General features: G+C 54.1%; 3 protein-coding genes across 21 annotated transcripts in view; 2 read left to right on the top strand and 1 right to left on the bottom strand.

Annotated features, from left to right (window-relative positions):
• The window catches only part of POLR2H (RNA polymerase II, I and III subunit H), a 5552-nt gene extending 2638 nt beyond the window's left edge, over positions 1-2914 (top strand). For all 4 annotated transcript variants that reach the window (XM_007121972.4, XM_007121973.4, XM_055084203.1 and 1 more), the window contains 4 exons: positions 469-552; positions 637-730; positions 1524-1607; positions 2548-2914. In XM_007121972.4, the coding sequence (XP_007122034.1) occupies positions 469-552; positions 637-730; positions 1524-1607; positions 2548-2665 (380 nt within the window). In that variant the 3' untranslated portion in view covers positions 2666-2914. The remainder of the gene's footprint in view (positions 1-468; positions 553-636; positions 731-1523; positions 1608-2547) is intronic.
• THPO (thrombopoietin) lies at positions 2691-11701 on the bottom strand. 4 transcript variants are annotated; one of them, XM_007121976.4, is made up of 6 exons: positions 11482-11687; positions 9981-10166; positions 9619-9746; positions 9240-9326; positions 7568-7735; positions 2691-2827 (listed from the first exon to the last, which is right to left on the bottom strand). In XM_007121976.4, the coding sequence occupies exons 2-6, from the start codon at positions 9991-9993 to the stop codon at positions 2705-2707; spliced, it is 519 nt and encodes a 172-aa protein (XP_007122038.1). In that variant the 5' UTR covers positions 9994-10166; positions 11482-11687; the 3' UTR covers positions 2691-2704. The 4 variants fall into 4 exon arrangements, with proteins under 4 accessions (XP_007122038.1, XP_023980189.1, XP_054940174.1 ...); XM_024124421.3 differs by lacking the exon at positions 2691-2827 and adding an exon at positions 6062-7328 and having other exon boundaries at positions 11482-11701; XM_055084199.1 differs by lacking the exons at positions 2691-2827; positions 11482-11687 and adding exons at positions 6630-7131; positions 7248-7328 and having other exon boundaries at positions 9981-10588.
• A 1847-nt stretch (positions 11702-13548) lies between these two features.
• Positions 13549-22585, top strand: CHRD (chordin). 13 transcript variants are annotated; one of them, XM_024124335.3, is made up of 23 exons: positions 13549-13858; positions 14091-14194; positions 14662-14791; positions 14921-15049; positions 15146-15245; positions 15369-15456; positions 15815-15956; positions 16072-16212; positions 16297-16379; positions 16456-16603; positions 16763-16869; positions 16994-17113; positions 17760-17916; positions 18261-18481; positions 18919-19032; positions 19356-19628; positions 19707-19800; positions 19917-19973; positions 20247-20350; positions 20821-20923; positions 21359-21513; positions 21676-21778; positions 22138-22323. In XM_024124335.3, the coding sequence occupies exons 1-23, from the start codon at positions 13711-13713 to the stop codon at positions 22191-22193; spliced, it is 2877 nt and encodes a 958-aa protein (XP_023980103.1). In that variant the 5' UTR covers positions 13549-13710; the 3' UTR covers positions 22194-22323. The 13 variants fall into 13 exon arrangements, 10 of the variants coding, with proteins under 10 accessions (XP_023980103.1, XP_023980104.1, XP_028347605.1 ...); XM_024124336.3 differs by having other exon boundaries at positions 22141-22323; XM_028491804.2 differs by lacking the exon at positions 21676-21778 and having other exon boundaries at positions 22138-22585.
• Positions 22586-23706: the final 1121 nt, after the last annotated feature.

Here is a 23706-nt window from a genome sequence, read left to right on the forward strand (position 1 = left end):
AAAAAAAAATTATTTATTTTTGGCTGCGTTGGGTCTTCGTTGCTGCACGCGGGCTTCTCATTGCGGTGGCTTCTCTTGTTGCGGAGCATGGGCTCTAGGCGCGAGGGCTCAGTAGTTGTGGCATGTGGGCTCAGTAGTTGTAGCTTGTGGGCTCTAGAGCACAGGCTCAGTAGTTGTGGTGCACGGGCTTAGTTGTTCTGTGGCATGTGGGATCTTCCCAGACCAGGGCTCGAACCCGAGTCCCCTGCATTGGCAGGCGGATTCTTAACCACTGCACCACCAGGGAAGTCCCTGCATATGTGGTTCTGATTGAGCCTGCACGTCTATGAGAGGCCAGTGGATACAGGTTGGGTTAGATTGAGTATTCTATTACATCCATCCCCCACAAAGTAGGAGTCTGCCCTGCGCTGTAGGGTCTGCCCTGGGCCAGGCAATGACCTCTGCCACTCTTTCCCTATTTCCCTCCAGTGTCTCGACTGCATTGTGAGAGTGAATCTTTCAAGATGGACCTCATATTAGATGTAAACATTCAGATTTACCCTGTAGACTTGGGTAAGTATTGAACATAAATAACAGCAGGAGGCTTTTTGCCATTTCAGCTGTTCTTCACCCTCTGATGCTGCTGTTATTTTTCAGGTGACAAGTTCCGGTTGGTCATAGCCAGTACTTTGTATGAAGATGGTACTCTGGATGATGGTGAATACAACCCTACAGATGATAGGCCTTCCAGGTGAGGGAGTGGAGCAGGGAGTACTTGAAATATGCCTGAGGACTAAGTAGATAAGTGGTATAGAAAGACCCTTACTTAATTCATAAAATAAATGATTATCGGCAGAATGTATGTAACCTTAAGGAAATTGCTGCACTTAAGAATTCAGACATTCAGGTGTTTATCCAAAGCAGTGATTACAGTGTGAGTTGTGGCTTTTTGATGACAGAGGAAATGACCACTGAATGACCTAGGCTCTGTTGGCCTTGTGTCTTGGGAGGGAGTTTGGTGTGATGGAAAGGCTTTCGAGCCCCACTCAGTTCACATCTCAGCGCTACCACTTATTTGTTGAATAACGTTAACCTCTTTCTTTTTTTCTTTTTTGCTGCGTTGGGTCTCTGTTGCTGCGCCTGGGCTTTCTCTAGTTGCAGGGAGCGGGGGCTCAGTAGTCGCAGCGTGTGGGCTCTAGAGCACAGGCTCAGTACTTGTGGTACATGGGGCTTTGTTGCTCCACAGCATGTGGGATCTTCCTGGACCAGGGATCGAACCTGTGTCCCTTGCATTGGCAGGGGGATCTTTAACCACTGCGCCACCAGGGAAGTCCAACCTTAACCTCTTTCAACTTTAGTTTTCTCATCAGTAAAATATCGATGGTCATACCCAGCTCACAGGGTTACTCTGAGGACTAAATGACATTATGTTTGGAAAGTGCCTGTTGTTATGATGCTGGCACTTAGTTACCAGTTACCATTTTTAAAGGGCCTCTTATTGTTGTTAACTACATTTAAGAATAACTGCCACTATTGTTCCACAGGGCTGACCAATTTGAGTATGTAATGTATGGGAAAGTGTACAGGATTGAGGGAGATGAAACTTCTACTGAAGCAGCAACACGCCTGTAAGTTCCACGGTCTTGTGAGAGCCCTCGCCCCCTCCCTTTTGTGAGAATTTGGACTATGCTCTGAAAATTTGGACCATGCTCAGGCTTCCTGGGTTTCTTTCCCCATGCACCTCAGACCTAGGTGGGACCCGGAAAGAAACTGTTTTGGGAACAGTTTTCGTCTGAAATGTAGATTGCTCACTTTGCCCTCTGTCAGGACCTCAGGGCCTGGTGGTCCAAATGAGAAACTGGTAATCTAGCTGTGTGAAATGCCAAGGAAGGTTACTTCTCCAAGAACTAAATGCAGCATAAGTGATTAAACTGCTAGGACTTTTTGTTTGTGTGTGTGTGTGTGTGTGTGTGTGTGTGTGTGTGTGTGTGTGTGTGTGTGTATGTGTGTTTTGCTACTCTGCAATCCAATCCCTAGTTCTTTGGTTTCTCTGCCCAACTATTTTTTTCTTTCTTTAAAATCTTATTAAAACAACATGTGCCTTTGTAAGAAATTTGAAAAGCAGAGAAGTAACGTGAAGAAGGAAAAAAGTCACCTATAATTCTATAACCAGAGGGAATCTTTTACATAAACATTCTTGAATGTTCTAGGGTTTTTTTTTTCTGTGTACTTTTTTCTTTGAGCTCATGTTGTTTATTACAATGTTTTGTTCTGTTCTTTTTGCTTAATGTTATGTAAAACATGTTTCCCCATGTCAATTTTAAGCTATTCCTAAATATTTTAATAGCTATGTAACATTTCAGTAAATGGACATATCTTAATTGATTTGACCATTTCCTTTATTCTGGGCATGAAATATTTTCCACCTGTGCCGATATAAAGAACAATTTGGTTCCTGATAACAAAACTCTAGAAGGATGCCTTTTTTTTTCTTAGGTTGGGTTGGAGAGCTGCTGAGTAACAGTTGCTCTGGAGCTCAGACTCATGGGACTGGGTCTTCTGTTTCAGCTCTGCCTACGTGTCCTATGGGGGCCTGCTCATGAGGCTGCAGGGTGATGCCAACAATCTGCATGGATTTGAAGTGGATTCCCGAGTTTATCTGCTGATGAAGAAACTGGCCTTCTGAGCCACCCAGGGAGCCAGGCTTGCTGCTTAGTCATGCAGGTCATGGACGTTCATTCAAGCCCGAGTAGCAGTTGCTGTTGTTCACCTGTTCAGGAGGGGCTGGCTCTCTGTCCACTGTGGGTGCATCTTTAGGAGGTCTGGACTCAATGGGAAACTGACTTGCCTGCAAAAGACCCCGTGGGAGAGCTTAAAATGAATCAGAAGTTGTTTTATGTATATGATTTTTAAAATTAAACTTTACTTTTTCAGACCCTTTTCCCCTCTTTTTTAACGAAGTTTTTTCCATTTATTTTAAAATCATTTTTTCCAGTTTGCCTATGGTATATTATGTTTCTGGCCCACAGCCAAGATGATCACATGTCAATGTAGGATCTATCCCAACATTTTGGTATCTGGGTTCAGGGTTATTTCCGTCTCCTGGCTGACTACCCCCAATATTTATCCTCCAATGTGATTTTCTGTCTGGGAGAGAGAGTGTTGTGCTTTTGGCTCCTGAGGGCACCACCCATTTGGCATAGAATCCTGAATAGGCAAGGAGCTCTGCTTGTGTTCTTCCAACACTTTCAGTTTCTCAGGAAGTCAGATCACGTTGACTTGAATGAGTTGCTTGCATAGCCTGGAAATGTTCGTCATTTTTATGGAAGCTTTGAGATGAGGCTTTTCAACACATGCATGGGACACAACTCTGAAGAGGAGAGGAAGAATGATTTGGTGGTTGTGGAAGCAGGTGGAGGAGTTAGCTCTCTGCTTTACATTCTAGTGGTGACCTGGAGGGAGGGTAAGTGGTGGTGGTTTTTACCAGTGACACTGAACAGGGAGCTGCCTCACAGACCAGTGAAGTAGACAGGGCAGCAATACCAATGAGGTTTGGCAGTTCAGTGCCAGTGCCTGGGACAATACAGCAGTCTGACTGCAGTCACTGATTTATCAGTGGGGGAAGAACAAAGTTGAGGAAATGGTGATGCTTACAAGGACTCCAGCATCGGAGCTGGGTCTTCAGCCTGACATTTGAGGTCTCAGACAGTACATGGGACTCTGATTTCCCCTGGGAAGTTCAGGGTAACAATCCAGAAAGATCATAAGTGTGTATTAAGTAGTTGTCTCTTTTGATCTCCCGGTTTTGCCATGGGAGTTGGTCCTCCTGCTGGGATGCCTGGGGTATTTCCTTCCCCATCATTTTCGGGTCTTCACAGGAGGTGTTAGAAATAGTATTTAGGGAAATGGGTTGAAAATGAATGGCCTCTGCAGGGGGGAGGAAAAGGTGTTTCTTTTGCTTTACTGTGGGGTGGGGGTGAGGGGAGAGGGAACTAGGAGATGAGGTGGGAGTTGCGATGAATTTTTATAGAATCCTAGAACCTCTTCCGTGCAGTCAAATTTTTTTGTAGGGGTTGGAGAAGGATGGATTTAGTTTGGAGAGGGAGAACCTAATTACCGATAACAGTTTGCAGGGTAGCTAATAGTTTGCGGGGTAGTGTAGCAGACTGTCCTAGCTGCCCTGGGGTGGCAGAAGAAAGAGAACTGGTGTACAGTTGAATAGAGATAAGAGCGTCCTCGTTGTAACAGTTTTTTTGTCTTTTCTGTAAAGGGAAGAAGGGACTGAATCAGCCAGATAGAATGATTTGGGAATGGGTTAGATGCTCAGTAGAGGCAAGTTAGTTCCCACTGGAGAAGCCCATGGGTTGTTTACGTTTGCCCTAGGGTAAGTCAAATGCCAGTACTGGATGCCTGGAACTTTCTGGCTACATACTTCTTGCAGTTTTGCCATCTTTGTCTCTCAGCTGTCTGAAAACCCTTCATTCTTTGTCTCTGGTCCCTTTGGCATCTCTTGTACTGGGTGCTGGCTTTCATGTGCCATAAAATGTTTCATTTGATCATTAAATTTAACCTACTTTAATATTTCAGTAAGTTAAAATTTCCACTTACTATTCTCTTGACTCCATGCTGGAATTTGTAGTGTGGACGAACTGATTTTCTCCCATGCGGAAACTGACACCATCCGAGATTTGGACGGCACTTCTGAGCTTTGTGCGTTTGTTGACTGTTTCTCCACGGCAGCTGTTCTGTCCATGGGGTGGTGGGGGGGAGACTCCTGGAGATGCCTAAATTGGTCACCCCACCAAGAGCTTTGGTTTTCTACTCAGAACGCTTTAACTATTGATGTGTACTCCGTAAGGACTTGGAAATCTTTTCCAATAAATAGAGTCACTGATTGATATACTGGACAGTGCACCCCACACTGGGGAATGTATGGGCTCCAGACTAAGTCATCCTAGGGTGTTTCTTTTCCTGTTCACAGGCTGTGAAACCATTGGGAACTTGCCGGGCTTCTCTGAGCCTGTTTCCTCATCCGTAAAGCAGAGATGATAATACCTACCTTATAGAGATGTGTGAGTGTTAAAAAAGATAATGTGCATAAGTTTCCTGACATACTGGCTTTCATTCTACTGTTTTGGAATGCCTTTAATGACCCTGGGGTTTTGTGGTAGTGTTTGGAACCCTAGCTTTCTGGCCCTTCTACCTACACGCTAACTTTTCCTGTCCTTTGGGGAGTTGAGGTGGGAGAGGAAAAAGCTTCCATTAGTTTTCCTACAGACACCTCTGGAGGTATTGTTGACCTTTGCAATGGAGTGCTTGGGGCAATATAAACCTCTGCTTCCCAAGCACCATGGTGGCATTTATTCAGAAAGCCCCATAAGCCTGGCTTCTTTTCTAGAGGTCCCCTGGCAGAGTTTATGGTGTCACACAGGGTTGATTTTTAGATACTATACACTTCTGGGAATTGGGAAATGAGCCTTCAACTTGCACTTGACTTATGCTTGTCCCTCCTGCTGTGTGAGCTCTAGGAGACTGACTCAAGCCACTTCCTGCATTTCCCCCTGACCTCCACAGGAGGGAGGCAGGAACCCACGCCTGGTGAAGCTTCCTGCTGAGCTGCTGAAGTGCTGGCTGTTTGCTCAGCTGTCACATCCAGGTCTCATCTTGTCTGACTGACCCGTCTGCACAGCCTTACCTGGGGTGTAAGGCTCTCCAAAGCTTCCTGTTAGCTTTTTCTCAGGGAGGGGGGATCTGTTGCCCATGAGAAGAACATCTTCCCCTCGCCTTGCAGGTAGCTTTTGGGTCCTCTCGTTTATTCTGTCTTTATACAGTCTCAGTTTTGTCTATTGCGTAGGAACTGCTTTCCTGAGAGACTTCTCATTCATTTCTCAAGAGTAAGGATCTCCTAAGAAAAGGAGATCAGAGCCCCATTAAGAATGATAATAAAGGGGGCAAAGAGACTAACCTTAGTTTTGAGCAGAAAACCAAAGCTTTTTTCTGTCATAAGCCCTACCTCTGTTCAGAAGCTAGGCCAGGCCAGGCCTTTGCAGAATTATCATATGAAAAAGAGTATATAGAGAAATAGTAAGTTATAAATTTGTGCAGAAAATAGACCAGAGATAACTAACTGCTCTGGTGAACATTATTAATAGTTAAAAAAAATAGCTTTTGTAGTTTTATGGCATGTAGTAAAAAATTATACTTTTTCTGTCCTGCATGTCTCCCTTCACCAGGGCTTTGGGTTTCAGGTGAAAGCAGGAAATCTGGTAAAGGCATACCTCGGAGATATTGCGGGTTCAGTTCCAGACCACCACAATAAAGTGAATATCACAATAAAGCGAGTCACACAAATTTTTTGTTTTTTTTTTGGTTTCCCAGTTATGTTTACATGATATTGTAGTCTATTAACCATAATAGTATTATGTCTAAAAAAAAAAAAAAGCAATGTACATACCTTCATTCAAAAATACTTTATTGCTAAAAAATGCTAACCATCATCTGACAACACAGGGTTGCCACAAGCCTTCAATTTGTAAAAAATGCAGTATCTGTAAAGCATAATAAAATGAAGCGCAGTAAAATGAGGTATGCCTGTATAGCTGCAGTTGTCTCCCAGGGCCTCTCCTCCGAGTAAGGGGATTGTACTTGGGAGGCCATGCTGATGTCGGCAGTGCCTGAGTACCTTACTCTTCCTGAGACAGATTCCGGAAGTGAGAGTGGGCTGCAACTAGAAGACGACTGGTAGGGTTGGGTGTGATAGCAGAGGGGTCAGGAAGCAGGGGTTGGAGCTGGACCGTGGGGATGGGCAAGGTCGGTGAAGGAGAGAAGAGTGTGTACTGTCCAGGAGGAGGATGGGCTGGGGAAGGAGACTCTCCAGGCTGGAGGTAGGGTGGCAGGGAGTCCATGTCTGAAGTTTCCGGAGGAATATCCGGGGCTCTTAGGGCCCTGGGTGTGGGTCCAGGAAAGAGTCCGTGAATTCCACTCAGGGGTCCATGTGTCCTGTTCAGGTGTCCAGGGATTTGGTCTAGGGACCTGGAGGTTTGGTTCAGCAGACCAGGAATCTTGGCTCTGAATCCCTGCAGCCTGTTCAGAAGTCCAGAGCCAGTAGTTCTGGCTGAGACACTGGAGTTTGTCTCCAACAATCCAGAAGTCCTGTTTGGGAGCTTGTTCAGTGTGAGGAATGGAGAGGTGCTCCCCGGGATAGCTGTGGTAGGTGGGGCCCGCTTGGCACAGAGGGTGGGTCCCACTACAAGCAGCAGGAAACGCACCTTTCCTCGGAGCAGTCGTTGGAAGCTCAGGAAGATGGCACTGGGATCCTTGTGAGCTGTGGTCCTGCCCTGTGCAGAAAGCTGAGGGCAGAGGATGGGCCTGAGGCCAGAGACCTGGGCCAGATATCATGCCTCCCTGTCTATGTGGGAAAGATAAGGTACCAGAACCCAGGCTTTGTGGCTGGAGGGAGCACTCCTTAGCAGGTCAGCTCTTCCACCCTCAAGATTTCTAAAATTCCCCTTTCTTCCCTCAGGTCTTCTGAGGGGACCGAGTCAGAAAAGAAAGACAGCTTCTATAGTTCCCTTGACTGGGGACTCACCTGGGTTCCTAGGAGGCCCTGCAGGGCCCCAAGGAGGAGGCGGACCTGTCCAGAAAGCTGCATCAGTAGGGATGAGAGGCAAGTGGGTCCCAGCTGTCCCCGCGCTGCCATCACTGCCTCCAGCAGAAGGCTCGCGGCTCCCAGAACGTCCTGTGCCTTGGTCTGCTCCTGGGAAAGAGATGGAAGAGAGAAGCGGACAGCTTCAAAGGGTATGCTAATAGCGGGTGGGGAGCCTGTAAGAGTAGCCAGCAGAATGAATCATAGGAACTGAGAATTGGACAGGACCTAGGTCCCACCCAGTACAGGAATTCCTTCAGTCTCCCGACAATTGGTCATCAGCCTCTGCTTGAATAACGCCAGTGTCCAGTAACGCAGCCTGGTCTCACATGTAATTTCAGTGAGAAAAGCTCTTTTTTTTTTTTTTCTTACATTAGGCTGAAATCTGCCCTATTATAGCTTTTACCTCTTGCTTCTAGTGCTGCAAATCTACTCTTTCTGCTACAAAACCAGGATCATATGATTTAAAAAAAAATTAAGGTAGATATAAGACCATCATAAAGATTACAAAGATGAAGGGAAGGGGCTTGCTGATAAATGGCAGAGCTAGAACTACAAGGGATCATTAGCAATTACCCTTCCTCCCTGGCCCAGTCCCCCAGAAGACCTGAGGGAAGCAAGGGAATTCTAGGGATCTTGAGGGTAGAGGAGCTGACCTTCTAAGCAGTGCTCCCTCCTGGTAGGTTTCCTGAGTGAGTCTCAGACTGAAGCACTTCATGCTCTACCACAAGACTGACACTCTTCTCCAAGCTAATCACACAAGCTTTATTATTTTTTTAAACCATTCCTCGCATAACATTTTCTAACCTCTCACTGTTCAGGTTGCTTTCCTCCTTTTGGAAACATGCTAGTTTAATATGGTCCCTCTGAGTAAATTAGCATGTTTCTAAAAGAGGATGGCTAGTACTCAATGCAGTAGTTTAAGTGCAGTCCACTCAGAATAGAGTTTTTTAGGAAGATTTCTACAATGTGGATGTTAAACATCTAAAGCCACCTATGATCCCTACCTTTTTAAGTAGCTACTTCAATAATAATGTTGTTACAGTGCTAAGTTTGGGGTCAATCCAACCCTCCCAGGTCCTTTTCATAGTAAGTACTAGGGCTAGAAGTTTATATGAGGGAAGTAGGGACACTGTGGCCTGAAAGCTGGAATAGGACTTTATTCAATTACTTTTCACATCTAGAATTTTATGTACATCTCTGTTAAATTTCACCTTGTTTTTGACCTAGCCTTTTAGCAGTTCGAACCTTAATTCTGTTTTTTGTTATTTTAGTTGTGCATCCCGGTTTTGTGTCATCTGAGGATGACAGATCAGTCTTGCTTCTTCACACCAACTTAAGAGGTTGAACAGACATAGATCAAAAGCATGGCCATGAGAGACTTCTATCCAGCTTTTCATGGTGGTCAACTTTGACTCTATTTTACATACTGGATCACAAGCCATCATCTTGTCCAGAGGATATCCCCATAGTAGAATGTATGTTGGGTTAGGGTGGCCAGGCTGAAGGTGAGATCTTTTTAGGGAGTTCAGGAATTTTGAAAAACCCATGGGAATCAGTAGGAAACACATGAAGACAGGATTCGGGAAACCAAGGGAAAGGATGGCTTTCTTACTGTCTGGGTTTTCCATTCTCCCAAGCTGAAGTCCACAGCAGGCAGCAGGACGGGTGTGGACAAAGGGTTAACGTCTGGGCACTGGCTCTGTTGAAAAAGATTGGTGGGGGGATGGTGGAGAGGGCGCTGAAATAGAGGGGGTTATGGTGGCCCAATTACCAGGACAGGCTTCCATGAGTAATGTAACCAGACTAGAGCTTTTAAGAGAGGGTTTGATTGTAAACCATAATCCTTGTAAAGGGGTGATAATCAGGGGGTGGTGGTCTTACCGAAGACAATATTGGAAGAGTAGTGATTGGAGGGAATGAGAGGAAGTGATGGGAGTCAGGGTATCTCACCAGTTAGGTGGATAGTGGGGAGAGTGCTTGGGGATTCTCACCAGTCTGCTGTGAAGGACATGGGAGTCACGAAGCAGTTTATTTAGGAGTCGGGGGTCACAGGCAGGAGGAGCCGGGCTGGACAGAGTTAGTCTTGCAGTTAGGAGAAGCATGACCACGAGGAGAAATTCTTAGATGAGGAGAGGTGAGGTTGAAAGGGGTGGATAAGGAAGAAATCATTGTTGGGTGGTGGTCCAGGAATTCCCACTTAGGACCCAGACCTGAAATCCAGGGAATCTGCCTCTCAGAGGCCTTATTCCTGGGAGATTGAGGTCCCCCTGCCCCCGCACCACAGCACATCTCCTTTCTCTTTCCCCTCTACCAAGTTCTGATTTGGCCCTAGGTCTCTCAAGGGTTTTCTTACCAGTCAGCTCCATTCTGGCCAGGCTGTCTGGTTGGAGTGGCTCCCTGTATGGGGCCTCTCCCCTGAATCCGTCCTGAGGCCATGGAGGCGGCTTGGGCTCTTGCACTTCTGGGCAGAGTGGGGTGGGGCACAGGTGGGGCACAGGTGGGGCACAGGTGGGCCAAGGAGGAGGGTCTAGAATCTATCCTGCAAGTGACAGGAATAATGAACATTACACTCGGCCTGGCTGGTGGAGCAGATGCTGGGAGGGTGTGAGATGCTGACCAGCCTAGAACTGCTAAAGCTCGGACTGCTGCCACATCATCTTGTGATGGTAGCATACGGCACCTCCTCTTTGTCAGGGTTCCTCAGGACATCTGAGGTGGCTCTGATGCCCCTGCCCCCTGCCGAGAGCAGCAGGACAGGATATATACACACACATCTAATTGGCCTCAAAGTCTGAGCAGCCCTGTTTGGTTGGAGAAAATCTGGGATGGGGATAGAGAAGGGAAGTATTGTGGCACAAGCCTGGAGAAGAGATTGGAAATGGGATACAGGGCCAGGACGAGGAGCTAGCGAACATGTACAATGTGCTCAGGGGTAGCTTGGGGAGTAGGGTTGAGAAGGGAAATTGGGCAAAAATGAAACTTAACTACTAAAGGTCAGTGATTAAAAGATTGAGAAGGTAGTGTAGGAGAAATTAACCTCTCATTCTTTTTCTGTTCACCCCAACATACAAAGCCTCTTGGAGTTTTTCTTTGCACTCTAAGTTCTGAAATACTGGGTTAACCAGGTGAAGAGATGGGCTAACAGTCCTGGAACTTCCTTCCTGAAGCAAGTTGCCCAGGAATGAGCACATGCTGGGCGAGATGATGCCCACCTTGCAGGGCTTACCTCGCCTTAGACACCCACCATATCTGTCTCCTAGCTTGCACCTTCCTCCCTGCCCCCTCTGCAGACCCCTTCCGGTTCCTTTGCAGGACCCCACACATGGCTTCCTCCTTCTTTCACAAGTTGTGCAAAGAGGCCTGCACCTGATTCAATATTGGGATTTCCTGTAGGTCTGTCAACATGCATGAGCCCTCCTCCCATTACCCTCTCCTTGGGCCCTGGCTTGCCTGGCCCAGCTTCCCCAGCCCCAGGATTCAGAACCTCGTGAGCTAACTAGGAATGACTGGGTAAGAATGGGGATTGGGGCTGTGTCCAGCTTGGTGCTATGTTCCCTAAGTCCAAAAAACACCTCCTTTCTTATTTTCTCCCTGGGCCCATGTCCCCTTTCCTTGAGGCCAGCCGCGACTGTGCTGTATTCCACCAAGTCTGTGATCAGTCCCTCAGAACCCAGCACCCCACCCCCTACCCCTGCTCTGTCCTGCTCCTCCCATTCTGGGAAGGCTACACTCTTCTTGACAAAGGTCAGTGCCTGCAGGTTCCAGTTTGCCTGCCCCTCCCCCAGCAGAGAGCCCAATTCCTCTTTCCTGTCCTTCCTACCCTCACTTAACTCCAAACCTAGCTTGCCACTCACCGGGTGGAGAAGGGCTCCAGGACCCAGGTGCGGAGCAGGCGGCACTCTGGGGAGCAGATGGGTAGGAAAACAGGTGGCGTTGGGGCATAGCCCCTCCAGGGCAGTGGGGTCACACGCCTGCCCGGGCCACTTCTGCCCAATCAGAGAGCAGGGAGCCACTAGACACTGGCAATGGCCCCCGGAAGTGACGCCTTCTCCTCCCACCCGCGCGGGACCTGGAGCCCCTGCCTGGACCATGGTTCACTAGCGGAGCCCCAGCTCCTCCACCCACGCACGCCACACAGAGGATTTGAACAGGGGGTCTGTCTTTCCCTAGGAGATGGGAAATCTGGGACCTGGTTGGAGGAGAAGATGGGAGGGAAACAGGTTTTTTCCAGGAGGATTCTGGCAGGACACTTTTGTCCCTGAGGAAGAGGCATGGAGGTCTGGCTTTAGACTGGTGGGTCTCTCAGTTCCTGGCTGTCCAAATTTCTTTTCCCTGGACACCACACCTGCTGCTAAAATCTACTAGGACTCTTGCTTTCCTGCTTTTCTCGCCAATAACCCTCTGGGGGTCGTGTCCTATGCCCCCTTTGCAAGTGGGAATGTGGGTGTCGCCTGTATTACAGAAGACCCTGTCAGGGGTCAGTGTTACCAGGAAGCAGTTTGGACAATTTGAGAGGCCTTCAAGCTGAGGGGGTGCCTGTGCTGGATTAAGCTGTGCTCAGGTACCACTCTGTTGGGGCCCAGTGGCTCTGATGGCTAAGCCCACTTATCTTTGTGCCGGTGCCCTCTTTGCCTGCCAGGCCTTTCTCCCTCTTCCATCTCCTACCACTCCACATGTGACAAGAGGAATAACCAGGCCCATGTGTCCCTGTCTTAGGAAAGACAGCTGCTGAACCTCCCCCGCAAATACCTCCCGCTGGCCCCCCTCTTCCTTTGGCCCTGGCTCTAGTTCCTTTGCTTTCCCCTCAGTCCCACTCTCCCCACAGTCCGTCCTCAGGGGCCTCCTGGCCTGACCTTGTTCCCATCACCCCCTCCCCCCCAGTTCTTCCTCAGGCTGTCTCCTGCTCCTCCTCCCCAGGATGGGGCTGTCTGCTAAAGAGTATGGCCTAGATCCCGGAATTCTCCAGTTCAGCCAGACGAGATGCCTCCCAAGATTAGGAAGGAGGGTGCCGGGATGGTTGGGAGGATGGTGGGAGAGTGGGGGTGGGAGGGGGCAGGGAGGCTGTCATGACCAGGAAACCAAGACAAAAGAGGTTGTGGGTAGGGTGGAGAGGCAGAGGGTCCCCAGGGTGAAGGAAGAGGGTGGGAAAGTGCGTCAGGCTGGGGATGATGATGGTTGGATGGGCCTGAGGACAGGTAACAGTAGGGAGAGAAACGCTGTCACCAGTCAGAAAGGGGATACTATCTGCTTCTGGCTAAGTTCCTATCCTGGGGAACAGTAGAATGAGGAGAGAGCTCAGAGAAGAGGTAGGACACAGGCTAGGCAGTGAGAGTGGTGTGGGGTTTGAGAGGTGCTGTGGGCCCAGCGTCAGGCGAAGATGAGTTGACGGGCCTTTTCTGCACGTAGTCATCCTTAAAGACAATTCTTCATCCTTCTTGCAGGAACCCAGTCCTAGCCCAGTGGCCGGCCCAGGCCTCGGGCAGTCTCTGCCCCTCCCTGGTCTGGGGCTCCCATCCTGGGCCGGACACGCATCTCCTGGTCCAGCTTGGGGTGGGGGGGCTCCAGACCCGCCTCTCCTCCCCTCTTTGCGCCCCCTGGTCCCTCCCCTCCCCTCTCCTCCCCCTTCCCCTACAGCCCCTCCCTCCTCCCCTGCCCGGTTCCAGCCCCTCCCTCCCCTCCCCCATTCGCGATCCGGGCCGCTGCTGCTGGGCCGGACCCCCCGGGCTCAGCCCGGCCCCTCGCCGAGCCGCCGCCGCCGCCCCGTTTGCTGAGGAGGAGGCCCCCGGCCGGGGCGCCGGGCGCGGGGCATAAAACGGGCCAGAGCCGTCGCCCGGGGCACTAGAGCCGCGTACGGCCCGGGTCAGCGGCCGCCCGCCCGCCCGCGCTCCTCCCGGCCGCTCCTCCCGCCCCGCCCGGCCCGGCGCCGACTCCGCGGCCGCCCGACGAGCCCCTAGCCGCACAGCTCGGGCCCTAGCCCCGGCCCCCTCCCGCCGTACCGCCCCCGGCCCGGCCCTCCTCCCACCTCCCTCCTCCCTCTCCAGCTCCCTCCTCCCTCCCGCCTCCCCAGCTGTCCCGTTCGCGTCATGCCGAGCCTCCCGGCCCCGCCGGCCCCGCTGCTGCTTCTCGGGCTGCTGCTGCTCTGCTCCCGGCCGGCCCGCGGCGCCGGCCCCGAGCACCCAGCGCTGCCCATCCGGCCCGAGAAGGAGCCGCTGCCCATTCGGGGAGCAGCAGGTAGGGGGACGCCCCGGGGGAGGCGCGGGCGGGGAGTCCTGCTCGGGGCAAGTCTGCGCCCGCCCGGAGGGGGCGCCGGGCGCAGGTGGCTCGGTGCGGCGGGCGGCCCGGAGGGGTGGGCGGGGGTCGCGAGGCGCGTCGCGCCCGGGGACCCGGGGCCCGGCCGGCAGCGCCCGGGGCGGGTACACGGCAGGAGCGGGACAGCTGCCGCCAGCCAAGTCCGTCCCCGCAGGCTGCTCCTTCGGCGGGAAGGTCTATGCCTTGGACGAGACGTGGCACCCGGACCTGGGGGAGCCCTTCGGGGTGATGCGCTGCGTGTTGTGTGCCTGCGAGGCGGTGAGTGGACCCAACGGCCATGGCCGGGGCCCTCGCGGGTCGGGGACCGCTGGGGTCTTGGGACGTCGGAGGGACTCGGAGTTGCTGAAGAAAGAGAAGTCAGTCTGCAGATATTTGGGATATTTTTCTGACGGAGGAAGCGCCCCCTTCAAGTCTCAGGTGTTGCCTATTATTGATCACCCACTGTGTGTCAGGCTCTTTGCCAACTCCATTTCGTCTGTCTCTTGCTTAACTCCTAGTACAACCATGCTAGATAGCTACTATCATTACTCCCATTTTTCAGATAGGGACCCTACGGCCCAGAGACGTTAAGTAACTTGTCTAGAGTTATGCAGCTTGTATGTAGCAGAGCAGTCTCACCCCGTGGGACGACCTTGCCCTGGTCCCGCGCCTCCTCCCGGCTCTCCTTTGAGTCTCACCAACGGCGTCTTGCCCTCACTCGGTTTTCCCGTCTTCTCTGCGAGCAGCCTCAGTGGGGTCGCCGCGCAAGGGGTGCGGGCAGGGTCAGCTGCAAGAACATCAAACCCGAGTGCCCGACCCTGGCCTGCGGGCAGCCGCGCCAGCTGCCCGGACACTGCTGCCAGACCTGCCCCCAGGGTAAGTCCCGCTTCGCGGTGAGAGGAGGGCAGCAGGGCCGCGATGCTTGGTCCTGGGCCACGCGGATGGAGCGGCCAACTGGCCCTCCCCGTGCCCAGCTGAAACCCGCGTCCGCCACCCCCGGTGCAGAGCGCAGTGATCCGGAAAAGCAGCCGACGGGCCTGGCCTTCGAGTATCCGCGGGACCCAGAGCACCGAAGCTACAGCGACCGCGGGGAGCCCGGAGCTGAGGATCGGGGGCGTGGAGACGGCCACACTGGTAGGCAGGGGCTGCGCAAGTGAGGACCGGGGTCATGGTTGGGGCCGGGCTGCAGCAGCGGGTGACGGTACTAGGGATATCTTCCTTCCCTCACAGACTTCGTGGCGCTGCTGACAGGGCCAAGGTCGCAAGCGGTGGCACGGGCCCGAGTGTCACTGCTGCGCTCTAGTCTGCGGTTCTCCATCTCCTACCGGCGGTGAGAAAGGGGAAGGAGGGAGGAGGGGTCAGCTGGGGGCCAGGGAGGGAGGATTGGGAGAGGCTGGAGGGGCTGCTTCTGGCCCAGGCTTGGAGTCCGTGCTCAGGGGACTCTCATTACCAGGCTGGACCGCCCTACCCGAATCCGCTTCTCAGACTCCACTGGCAGCATCCTGTTTGAACACCCTGCAGCCCCTACCCAAGATGGCCTGGTGAGATGATGCCGTTTATGAGTGCTTATCCAGTCTGGGCGCTGTGCTGAGAGCATGTTCTGCATTACCTGCTTGGGTCCTCACAACAGCCCAGTGGGAGAAAGGCACTGACATTATGATGCCCATTTTACAGATGAGGGAACTGAGGCTCAGTAGCAGAATGTGACTTGCTCAAGGTCACACAGCTAGTAAGTGGTGGAGCCAGGATTTGGACCCTGGCATCTGGCTCCAGGGCCCCTTCTCAAACTTCCTAGGAGGGCCTGGGGGCAGCTTCCCATATTCCTTCCTCACCAGACATGGGCCTCTCAGCAGGCCCGTCCTGCATTCTGAGTAGAGTCTTCTTGTCTCTCTGCTCCAGGTCTGTGGGGTGTGGCGAGCAGTGCCTCGGTTGTCTCTGCGGCTCCTTAGGGCAGAACAGCTGCATGTGGCACTCGTGACGCCCAGTCACCCTTCAGGGGAGGTCTGGGGGCCTCTCATCCGGCATCGGGCCCTGGCTGCAGGTGAGGGGAGCAAACAGCTCCTGGACGTGACGTCTGGAGTCTTCTCTACCCCCAGGAATGGAGTGGGCTGAGGAGGGGACTTTCTGGTGGGCTCTCATTGTCCTTTCTCCCCCAGAGACCTTCAGTGCCATCCTGACCCTGGAAGGCCCCCCACAGCAGGGCATAGGGGGCATTGCCCTCCTCACGCTCAGTGACACAGAGGACTCCTTGCATTTTTTGCTGCTCTTCCGTGGGCTGCTGGAAGCCAGGAGTGGGGGTAAGTGGGATGGGGGCAGCACATGTGAGGAGGGTAGGGAGATCACCTATGTTTCAGAGGTATCCACATGTGCGGCTGTTGCAGGACCAGCCCAGGTTCCTTTGCGGCTCCAGATTCTACACCAGGGGAAGCTACTGCGAGAGCTCCAGGCCAATGCCTCAGCCCAGGTGAGCAAGGGTCTGGCTCTTACTGCCACCGGCTCTGGCCTCTTGCTGTGCCCACCATACCCTGCTCTGCCCCCAGGAGCCGGGCTTTGCTGAAGTGCTGCCCAACCTGACAGCCCAGGAGATGGACTGGCTGGTGCTGGGGGAGCTGCAGATGGCCCTGGAGAGGGCAAGTGGGCCAGGGCTGCGCATCAGTGGACACATTGCTGCCAGGCAGAGCTGTGATGGTGAGGCAGGGCGAAGCCTGGCACCCCGGGCACACACAACTGAGAGGCACAGAGAAGTGCCAGAGGAGGGGCCGGGGGGAGTATAGGAGGGATCCTGGGGGCTGGGGGTGTGCATGGCCATGCAGCAAGCCTGCCTCCACCTGTCTTGCCCCTCTGCAGTTCTGCAAAGTGTCCTTTGTGGGGCCGATGCCCTGATCCCCGTTCAGACAGGTGCAGCCGGCTCAGCCAGCCTTACGCTGCTAGGAAACGGCTCCCTGATCTACCAAGTAAGAGTTGGGGGATGGAGGAGGTGGGAGGGCAGCAGGGCAGGGCGGGGCTTTGGGCTGCAACAGTTCAGGGCCCAGGCCTTCTCTGCTACTCCAGTTTGCCCTCCCTGACCCTGCCCTCCAGGTACAGGTGGTGGGTACAGGCAGCGAGGTGGTGGCCATGACGCTGGAGACCAAGCCTCAGCGGAGGAACCAGCACACTGTCCTGTGCCACATGGCTGGACTCCAGCAGGGAGGATACATGGTGAGTGCTTCCGGAAGAGCAGAGCTGCAGGTCCCAGGCACCAGAGCTGACAGTGCAGGGGGCTGTGGGAAGCCATGTTGGATGAGCAGGGATGTTCCGCATCATTCACTCACTCACAGGCTTTCTCACTGATGCATTGATTCACTGGACACATTTTTAGTGAGCCTCGGGTTAAAGACTGCAGTACAAAGAAAATCAGATGTGGCCCCTGTCTTCAGGAAGCTCATGTCAAGTGGAAGGAGTTACACAGGGAGAGACCAGTGCAGCAGATGATATAATAGTAAACGTGATCGCAGTGGCTGCCATTTATTGAGCCTTTCTATGTGTCACAAACTGTACTGGTTGTCTTGCTTCTGTTATTTTTGGCCCTCACAGTACTCATTTAATAGATGGCAAAGTGAAGGATCAGAGAGAGTAAATAACTCCTCAAGATGGTTGCATAGGTAGGAAGTGGCAGGGAAGGGACTTGAACCTGGGCCTGCCATGTTCTTATCCAGTGTTACTGGTGTGTGGAAGTGTGTATGGGTTTAGTGAGGGCACAAAACATGGAAAGGGTTCAGAATCTTGGGCTTGTGTGAAAGCTGAGGAGGGGTTCATCTGGGACCTGGCAGGCTACAGCTGGGGCTCACCCTTCCCTGCCCCCCAGGCTGTGGGTGTCTGCCCTGGGCTGGGTGCCCGGGGGGCTCATATGCTGCTGCAGAATGAGCTGTTCCTGAACGTGGGCACCAAGGACTTCCCAGATGGAGAGCTGCGGGGGCACGTGGCTGCCCTGCCCTACAGTGGGCACAGCGCCCGCCATGATAGTGAGTGCTCCAGGGGTCTGCCTGCCCTTTGGTGTCCTCTAACCTGTGACTCAAGCATGTGAGGGATGGTGCCAGAGGGCCAGAGCCTGGCGTGGTGTCTTCCTCTGTGCCTGAGCTCCAGTTGGCATCTGGAGAAGGTGGGGATGTATAGGGTGGCCCTGCCGGGAGACCCTCCCTGTTACCACACACGGTGCAGGGCTCTCACTTGCTGCTGCCCCAGCCCTGGGCCTGTGGACAGTGCCTGGCAGCTTGTGGGGTCCGTGTTGGGGGATGGGGAATGCCGGGATTGAGTCGCTGCTCTAGGCCTCCTTCTCATCTGTCACCTCTCCTCTGTCTGGATCCAGCACTACCTGTGCCCCTGGCAGGAGCCCTGGTGTTGCCCCCCGTGCAGAGCCAGGCAGCAGGGCATGCCTGGCTCTCCCTGGATACCCACTGTCACCTGCACTATGAAGTGCTGCTGGCTGGGCTTGGTGGCTCAGAACAGGGCACCATCACTGCCCACCTCCTCGGGCCTCCTGGGATGCCAGGGCCCCGGCGGCTGCTGAAGGGATTCTATGGCCCAGAGGTGAGGACGTGATGGTGGGAGGCAGTTTGGAAAAGATCTGCTTTCTCGCATGAAAGGCTGTGTGGGCCTTTGGCAGGAGGAGCAGAGAGCAGGCAGCCTCGGGAGTCAGACAGACCTGGGTATGAATCTGACTCAGCCTTTTATTATCCATCCTCTCTCCTGCATCCTACTCTGGTGGGTCTCTTGGATAGTATGTAATATCCTGAACCTCCAGAGGGGTATGTGGGATGGACCAAGCCCCCGACGTGGGGTGGGTTGCCATGGAATCGGGGCCAGAGAGACCTGGCTTCTGAGCTCTACACCATCGCTGCTGGGCTTTGCTATCCTGGAGGCCTTACTTAATCTCCCTGGGCCTCAGTGTCCTTACCGGCGAATTGGGAGTGGTAGGCTCAGCCCTAGAGTGCCTTGTTCCCGTCCCTGATTCTGTCTACTCACAGGCCCAGGGCGTGGTGAAGGATCTGGAGCCTGAGCTGCTGCGGCACCTGGCACAGGGCTCTGCCTCCTTGCTGATCACCACCAAGGGTAGCCCCCAAGGGGAGCTGCGAGGGCAGGTAGGCAGGCAATGCGGGCCGGTGGGGATGGTCCAGGGTTGGGCTAGCACTGTGTGCCTTAGTCAGTCCCTTGCTTTCTCTGAACCCCGGGGCTGGTAGAATCACACACACTCCCTCCTGGCTGGTCGGGAGGATGAAGCCAGACGAGGTACTTAATGAGGCTAGTAGCTGACCACCTGTCCTTGGCAGCTGGGATGATTGCCGTGGATAATAGCATCCTCCTGGGGCGCAGGGGCGCTCAGGGTGTCTTGGGCTGACTGGCCGCTGCTGGTGGAGACGCAAGGGGGAGCCCAGGCGCTGCCTCAACCTGCCTCTCCTCTCAGGTGCACATCGCCAACCAGTGCGAGGCGGGCGGCCTGCGCCTGGCGGCAGCAGGGGCCGAAGAAGTACGGGTGCCCGGGGCTCTGGATGCAGTGGTGGCCGAGGCGGCCGCGCTGCCCGCTGTGCTGGGCCCAGACGCCCCAGCGCCAGCCAAACCTGGTGGCCCCGGGCGGCTCCGAGACCCCAACACCTGCTTCTTCGAGGGGCAGCAGCGCCCCCATGGGGCTCGCTGGGCTCCTAACTATGACCCGCTCTGCTCGCTCTGCACCTGCCAGGTAGGAGGCCCTGGAAGGGCACACTGGGGCCTGGGTTCTGGGGCAGGATCGCAGCCAACCCCCAACCTCTCCCTGTAGAGACGCACAGTGATCTGTGACCCCATGGTGTGCCCGCCACCCAGCTGCCCAAGCCCGGTGCAGGCGCCGGACCAGTGCTGCCCTGTGTGCCCGGGTGAGTGCCCTGCAGGAGCGGAGAGGGTGATGGAGGGTCCCCCGTGTGGGCGTGAGGCCTCTGCGGAGGGAAGGAGGGGGCCACCGTCTGCTTTCACTGCTTCTTTGGCTCCACAGAGAAGCAAGATGTTGGAGACCTGCCGGGGCTGCCGAAGAACAGGGACCCTGGAGAGGGTGAGCAGAAGTGGGCGTGGAGGCGTAGGGAATCCAGAGGAGCTGCTGGGTGGGACGGCGTGGGGGATGGGAGGGGGAGAGTGTTTATGGGGGCGGAGGGAGGCTGAGGGGCACAGGTTACACGTGACACCTGATAGGCTTCATCAGATTCACTGGCCCACAAGTGGGCCCTGGGGTTAGACTACTGTGGCGTTGGCCTGAGGCTCAATCCTTGGTTGTGGGCCCAGCCAATGAACTCAGTGCTAATGGCAGCTGGGCGCTGTCCCCCACCAGGCTGCTATTTTGATGGCGACCGGAGCTGGCGGGCAGCGGGCACCCGGTGGCACCCTGTCGTGCCCCCGTTTGGCTTAATTAAGTGCGCCGTCTGCACCTGCAAGGTATGGCCACCCAGTCTTCTTTGGCGCTGGAACCCAGCGGGTCTGCAGAGCTGGGGAGGGGGCTGGTAGGAGAGGAAAGCCCAGTCTTGGTGAGGAGGGCTCAAGGATCAAAATAACATGAGAAGAGTTCCCTGGGCTCTGAGAGCTGGCTTCCTATAAAGGAAAAGGGCACGGGCTGATTTGGGTGTGGACTCTGGCTCTGCCAGCTGACTAGCTCCATGTAACCCTGGGTACTTTCTGTGCGTCCCTGAGTCTCACTTTCCTTTCCCATAAGCAGATGTGGTAGCACCTACCTTGCAGGGCCACAATGAGGATTTGAGTTCAGGTACATAAAAAGCCCCAGCCCAGGGCCTCTGAGTAAAAGGCCATGGATGTATTACTTTTGAGGTATGGGAAAGGAGAGGGAGGAAGCAGGAGGCTAATGTGCTCCTCCTTTTTCCTGATACCCCTCACTCAACGGATCCCTACAGGGGGGCACTGGAGAGGTGCACTGTGAGAAGGTGCAGTGTCCCCGGCTGGCCTGTGCCCAGCCTGTCCGTGCCAACCCCACTGACTGCTGCAAACAGTGTCCAGGTGAGGGGGGTGGGCACTGAGGCTTCTTGGGGCAGATAAGGCTTTTTGTCCTTGTCCTGGGTCGGTGGGGGGGGAATGCATGGTGAGGGGATGCCTAGTGAGGGTGGATGGAAGGGATGTCTCAGCTAAGTCAGTATTTACCGGGCATTGCTCTGTGCCTAGCCTGGAGCCAGGGATCTACACGCGCTGGAAAGAATGTGCATGTGGTAGTGGGCTGTGATGGGATCCAGTTCCTGTCCCATCCATCCACCCATCCATCTACCCACCCACCCACCCACCCATTCACCCATCCATCCATCCATCCATCCATCCATCCAAATTTATCACCTACTAAGTGCCAGAAACTGCTGGGTGACAAATAAAACCTGGATGGCCCTCACAGAGCTCACATCTACTGACCTCTTCCTCCTTCCCTCCTTCTCTCCCTGCCAACAGTGGGGTCAGGGGCCCACCCCCAACTGGGGGACCCCATGCAGGCTGATGGGCCCCGGGGCTGCCGTTTTGCAGGGCAGTGGTTCCCGGAGAGCCAGAGTTGGCACCCTTCGGTGCCCCCCTTTGGGGAGATGAGCTGTATCACCTGCAGATGTGGGGTAAGTGAGGGCTTGTGTGAGGCGGGCACTGGGGGCCTGGCCTGGGGGAGGGGAACTTCCCAGGGAGGGCAGGCTCCTGGGGGCGGGCTTCCCCCAAGAGGCTGGAGGCCGCTGTGCCCCAGCGCCTCAGGGGCCCTCAGGATCTGGTCTGTCCTGCACCAGGCAGGGGTGCCCCACTGTGAGCGGGACGACTGTTCACTGCCACTGTCCTGCGGCCCAGGGAAGGAGAGCCGCTGCTGCTCCCACTGCACAGCCCGGCGGCGGCGTAAGTGAGGGGCTGGGGCAGCAGCTCCGGCTGCCTGTGGGGCGCCTGGGGAGGGAAGGGAGCCCCTGCCGCGTGGCGGGAACAGCGCCCACTGCTGCACAAGTGCCGCCCCGTCCCCCCCGCCCCCCGCCGCGTCCCAGCAAACTTGTGGACTTGTTCTTGATCACCTTTTCTTTAGGAATGAGATTTCTGACGCTCAGAGGAATCAGGCAACTAGGCTAAAGTCATGCAACTGGTGTGTGCTGACTTGCTTAAAAAATTCTGACCTTTCTGGGACCAGAACAGAGGAGCTCTGCTGTGCCCTCCCTGCCACCCCACTCCCTCACTTCTCTTCTAAAGTTCACTCCCTCTGTCTCCAGCAGTTGCAGACACCAGGACAGTTGCAGAGCTGGAGAAAGAAGCTGAAGGCTCCTAGGGAGCAGCCAGAAGGCCGCGTGACCAAGAGGATGGGGCCTGGGTTGGGGGAGGAGGGGCGCCGAGGACCCCGCATTCTCCTGCGGGAAATCCAGTGCCTTTGGCCCCTCTTTTCTGCCTCTTCTCCCTCCCCCACTACCTCTGGGAACCACAACTCCACAAGGGGGAGGGGTAGCCAGGGCCGACCAATGCCATGTCCACTCCAACTTCGGCCTTGTCACCCTCTCGCCTCTGCCTTGGAAGCCCAACCCCTTTCCTTCTGTACATAATGTCACTGGCTTGTTGGGATTTTTAATTTATCCTCACTCAGCACCAAGGGTCCCCCCACTTCACTCCTGCTGCCCCTGAGCTGAGCAGAGTCATTATTGGAGATTTTTGTATTTATTAAAACGTTTTTTTCCAGTCTTTGGGCTAGTGGTTGTTTCTTTGTGGCCAGGGGCCTGAGTGAGCCCCAGTGGAGAAGGGTCTGAGGGTAGGCAGGGAGAGAGAGGGCCACCGGCTCCTGGGGCTTCCTTCTGACCCTTGGGGAGCGGGAAGAGACCTGGGAAGGGGACAGGATGGCACAGCACTGGGCTGGCACGCCCGGATTCCACAGAGGGGCTTGGGCCGTCTTTGAGATGGAATAGAGCTTCAAGAACTCAGGCAACCTGAAGCAGGATTTGGACACTAGTTTCCAGTGACCTGCCCGGGCTGGCATTTTTCCTGAGAATTATAGTGTCTCAGAACTGTTGCCGGTAGGATTTAAAATTTGATCTGCTACCCTGGGGTCAGTCAGGCCTTCTACTTTGCAGAGAGTTTGACTGGGCTTCCGAGCTTCTCCGGCAGAAAGAGACGGAAGGTAAAACAGGGGCTCTGGTCAGAGGAGAAATGGGGGTGGTTCTGATACACCTGGGTTTTGAAGAGAAAACTCCCTCACGTACAGCCTTCCACTTTGCCACTTTTTACTTGAGGGTCACCTTTCAGCATTCTCCAGTGACTTCCCTTGGCCATCTTTTATATGCCACATCGGATTTTGGGGATGTCACACGATGAACAGCCACTCGGAGCCATCGCATGGTGGCGCTGCTGGCAGCTGCCAGTTCACTTTGGGCCGAGTCAGGGTCCATGCGGGCATTTGAGTAATTTATGACTACAGACTGCAGAAGATGCCTCCTCAGGGCTGAGGGAGAAATGGGGGCTGGAGAGAGGCAGCCCAGGTGCTTACTGGGAGTGGGGAGTCCAGGGTCCGCCACTCTAAAACGCACGTCAGCTTCTCAACTTGTGGGAAAGCCTAAACAAGAGTTTGCATTCTAAACAAGAGTCTGTTGCTTTCAAAAAAGTTTCCGAACAACTGTTTCATTGCATTTCACCCTTAGTCTTTTATGAAAATAATGGGAGATAGAGAAACAAAAGTGTGACACCTCTGATACAACAAAAGGGACAGGAGCGGGTAATTTCATAAAGTAACACTATTGGGACAAGGAGGGAGTTCAGCAGGCGTGCTGGAAGGGGCACATTTTAGCTTATCAGATTTT

The sequence above is a fragment of the Physeter macrocephalus genome, chromosome 1 (assembly GCF_002837175.3).
Source record: "Physeter macrocephalus isolate SW-GA chromosome 1, ASM283717v5, whole genome shotgun sequence".
Lineage (NCBI taxonomy): Eukaryota > Metazoa > Chordata > Mammalia > Artiodactyla > Physeteridae > Physeter > Physeter macrocephalus.

What these genes read in the sequence shown, in the direction of transcription:
- THPO (XM_024124421.3), bottom strand. An exon ending in ATGTCCTTCACAGCAGACTG is followed by an intron (nt 9,327 to 9,618) that starts GTGAGAATCCCC and finishes CTTTTTCAACAG; the next exon opens with AGCCAGTGCCCAGACGTTAA. An exon ending in AGGGCCTCCTAGGAACCCAG is followed by an intron (nt 7,329 to 7,567) that starts GTGAGTCCCCAG and finishes CTCTGCCCTCAG; the next exon opens with CTTTCTGCACAGGGCAGGAC.
- CHRD (XM_028491802.2), top strand. Translation starts at nt 13,711, where the DNA reads ATGCCGAGCCTCCCGGCCCCGCCGGCCCCGCTGCTGCTTCTCGGGCTG. An exon ending in AGGCCAATGCCTCAGCCCAG is followed by an intron (nt 16,380 to 16,455) that starts GTGAGCAAGGGT and finishes CTCTGCCCCCAG; the next exon opens with GAGCCGGGCTTTGCTGAAGT. An exon ending in AGGGATTCTATGGCCCAGAG is followed by an intron (nt 18,482 to 18,918) that starts GTGAGGACGTGA and finishes GTCTACTCACAG; the next exon opens with GCCCAGGGCGTGGTGAAGGA.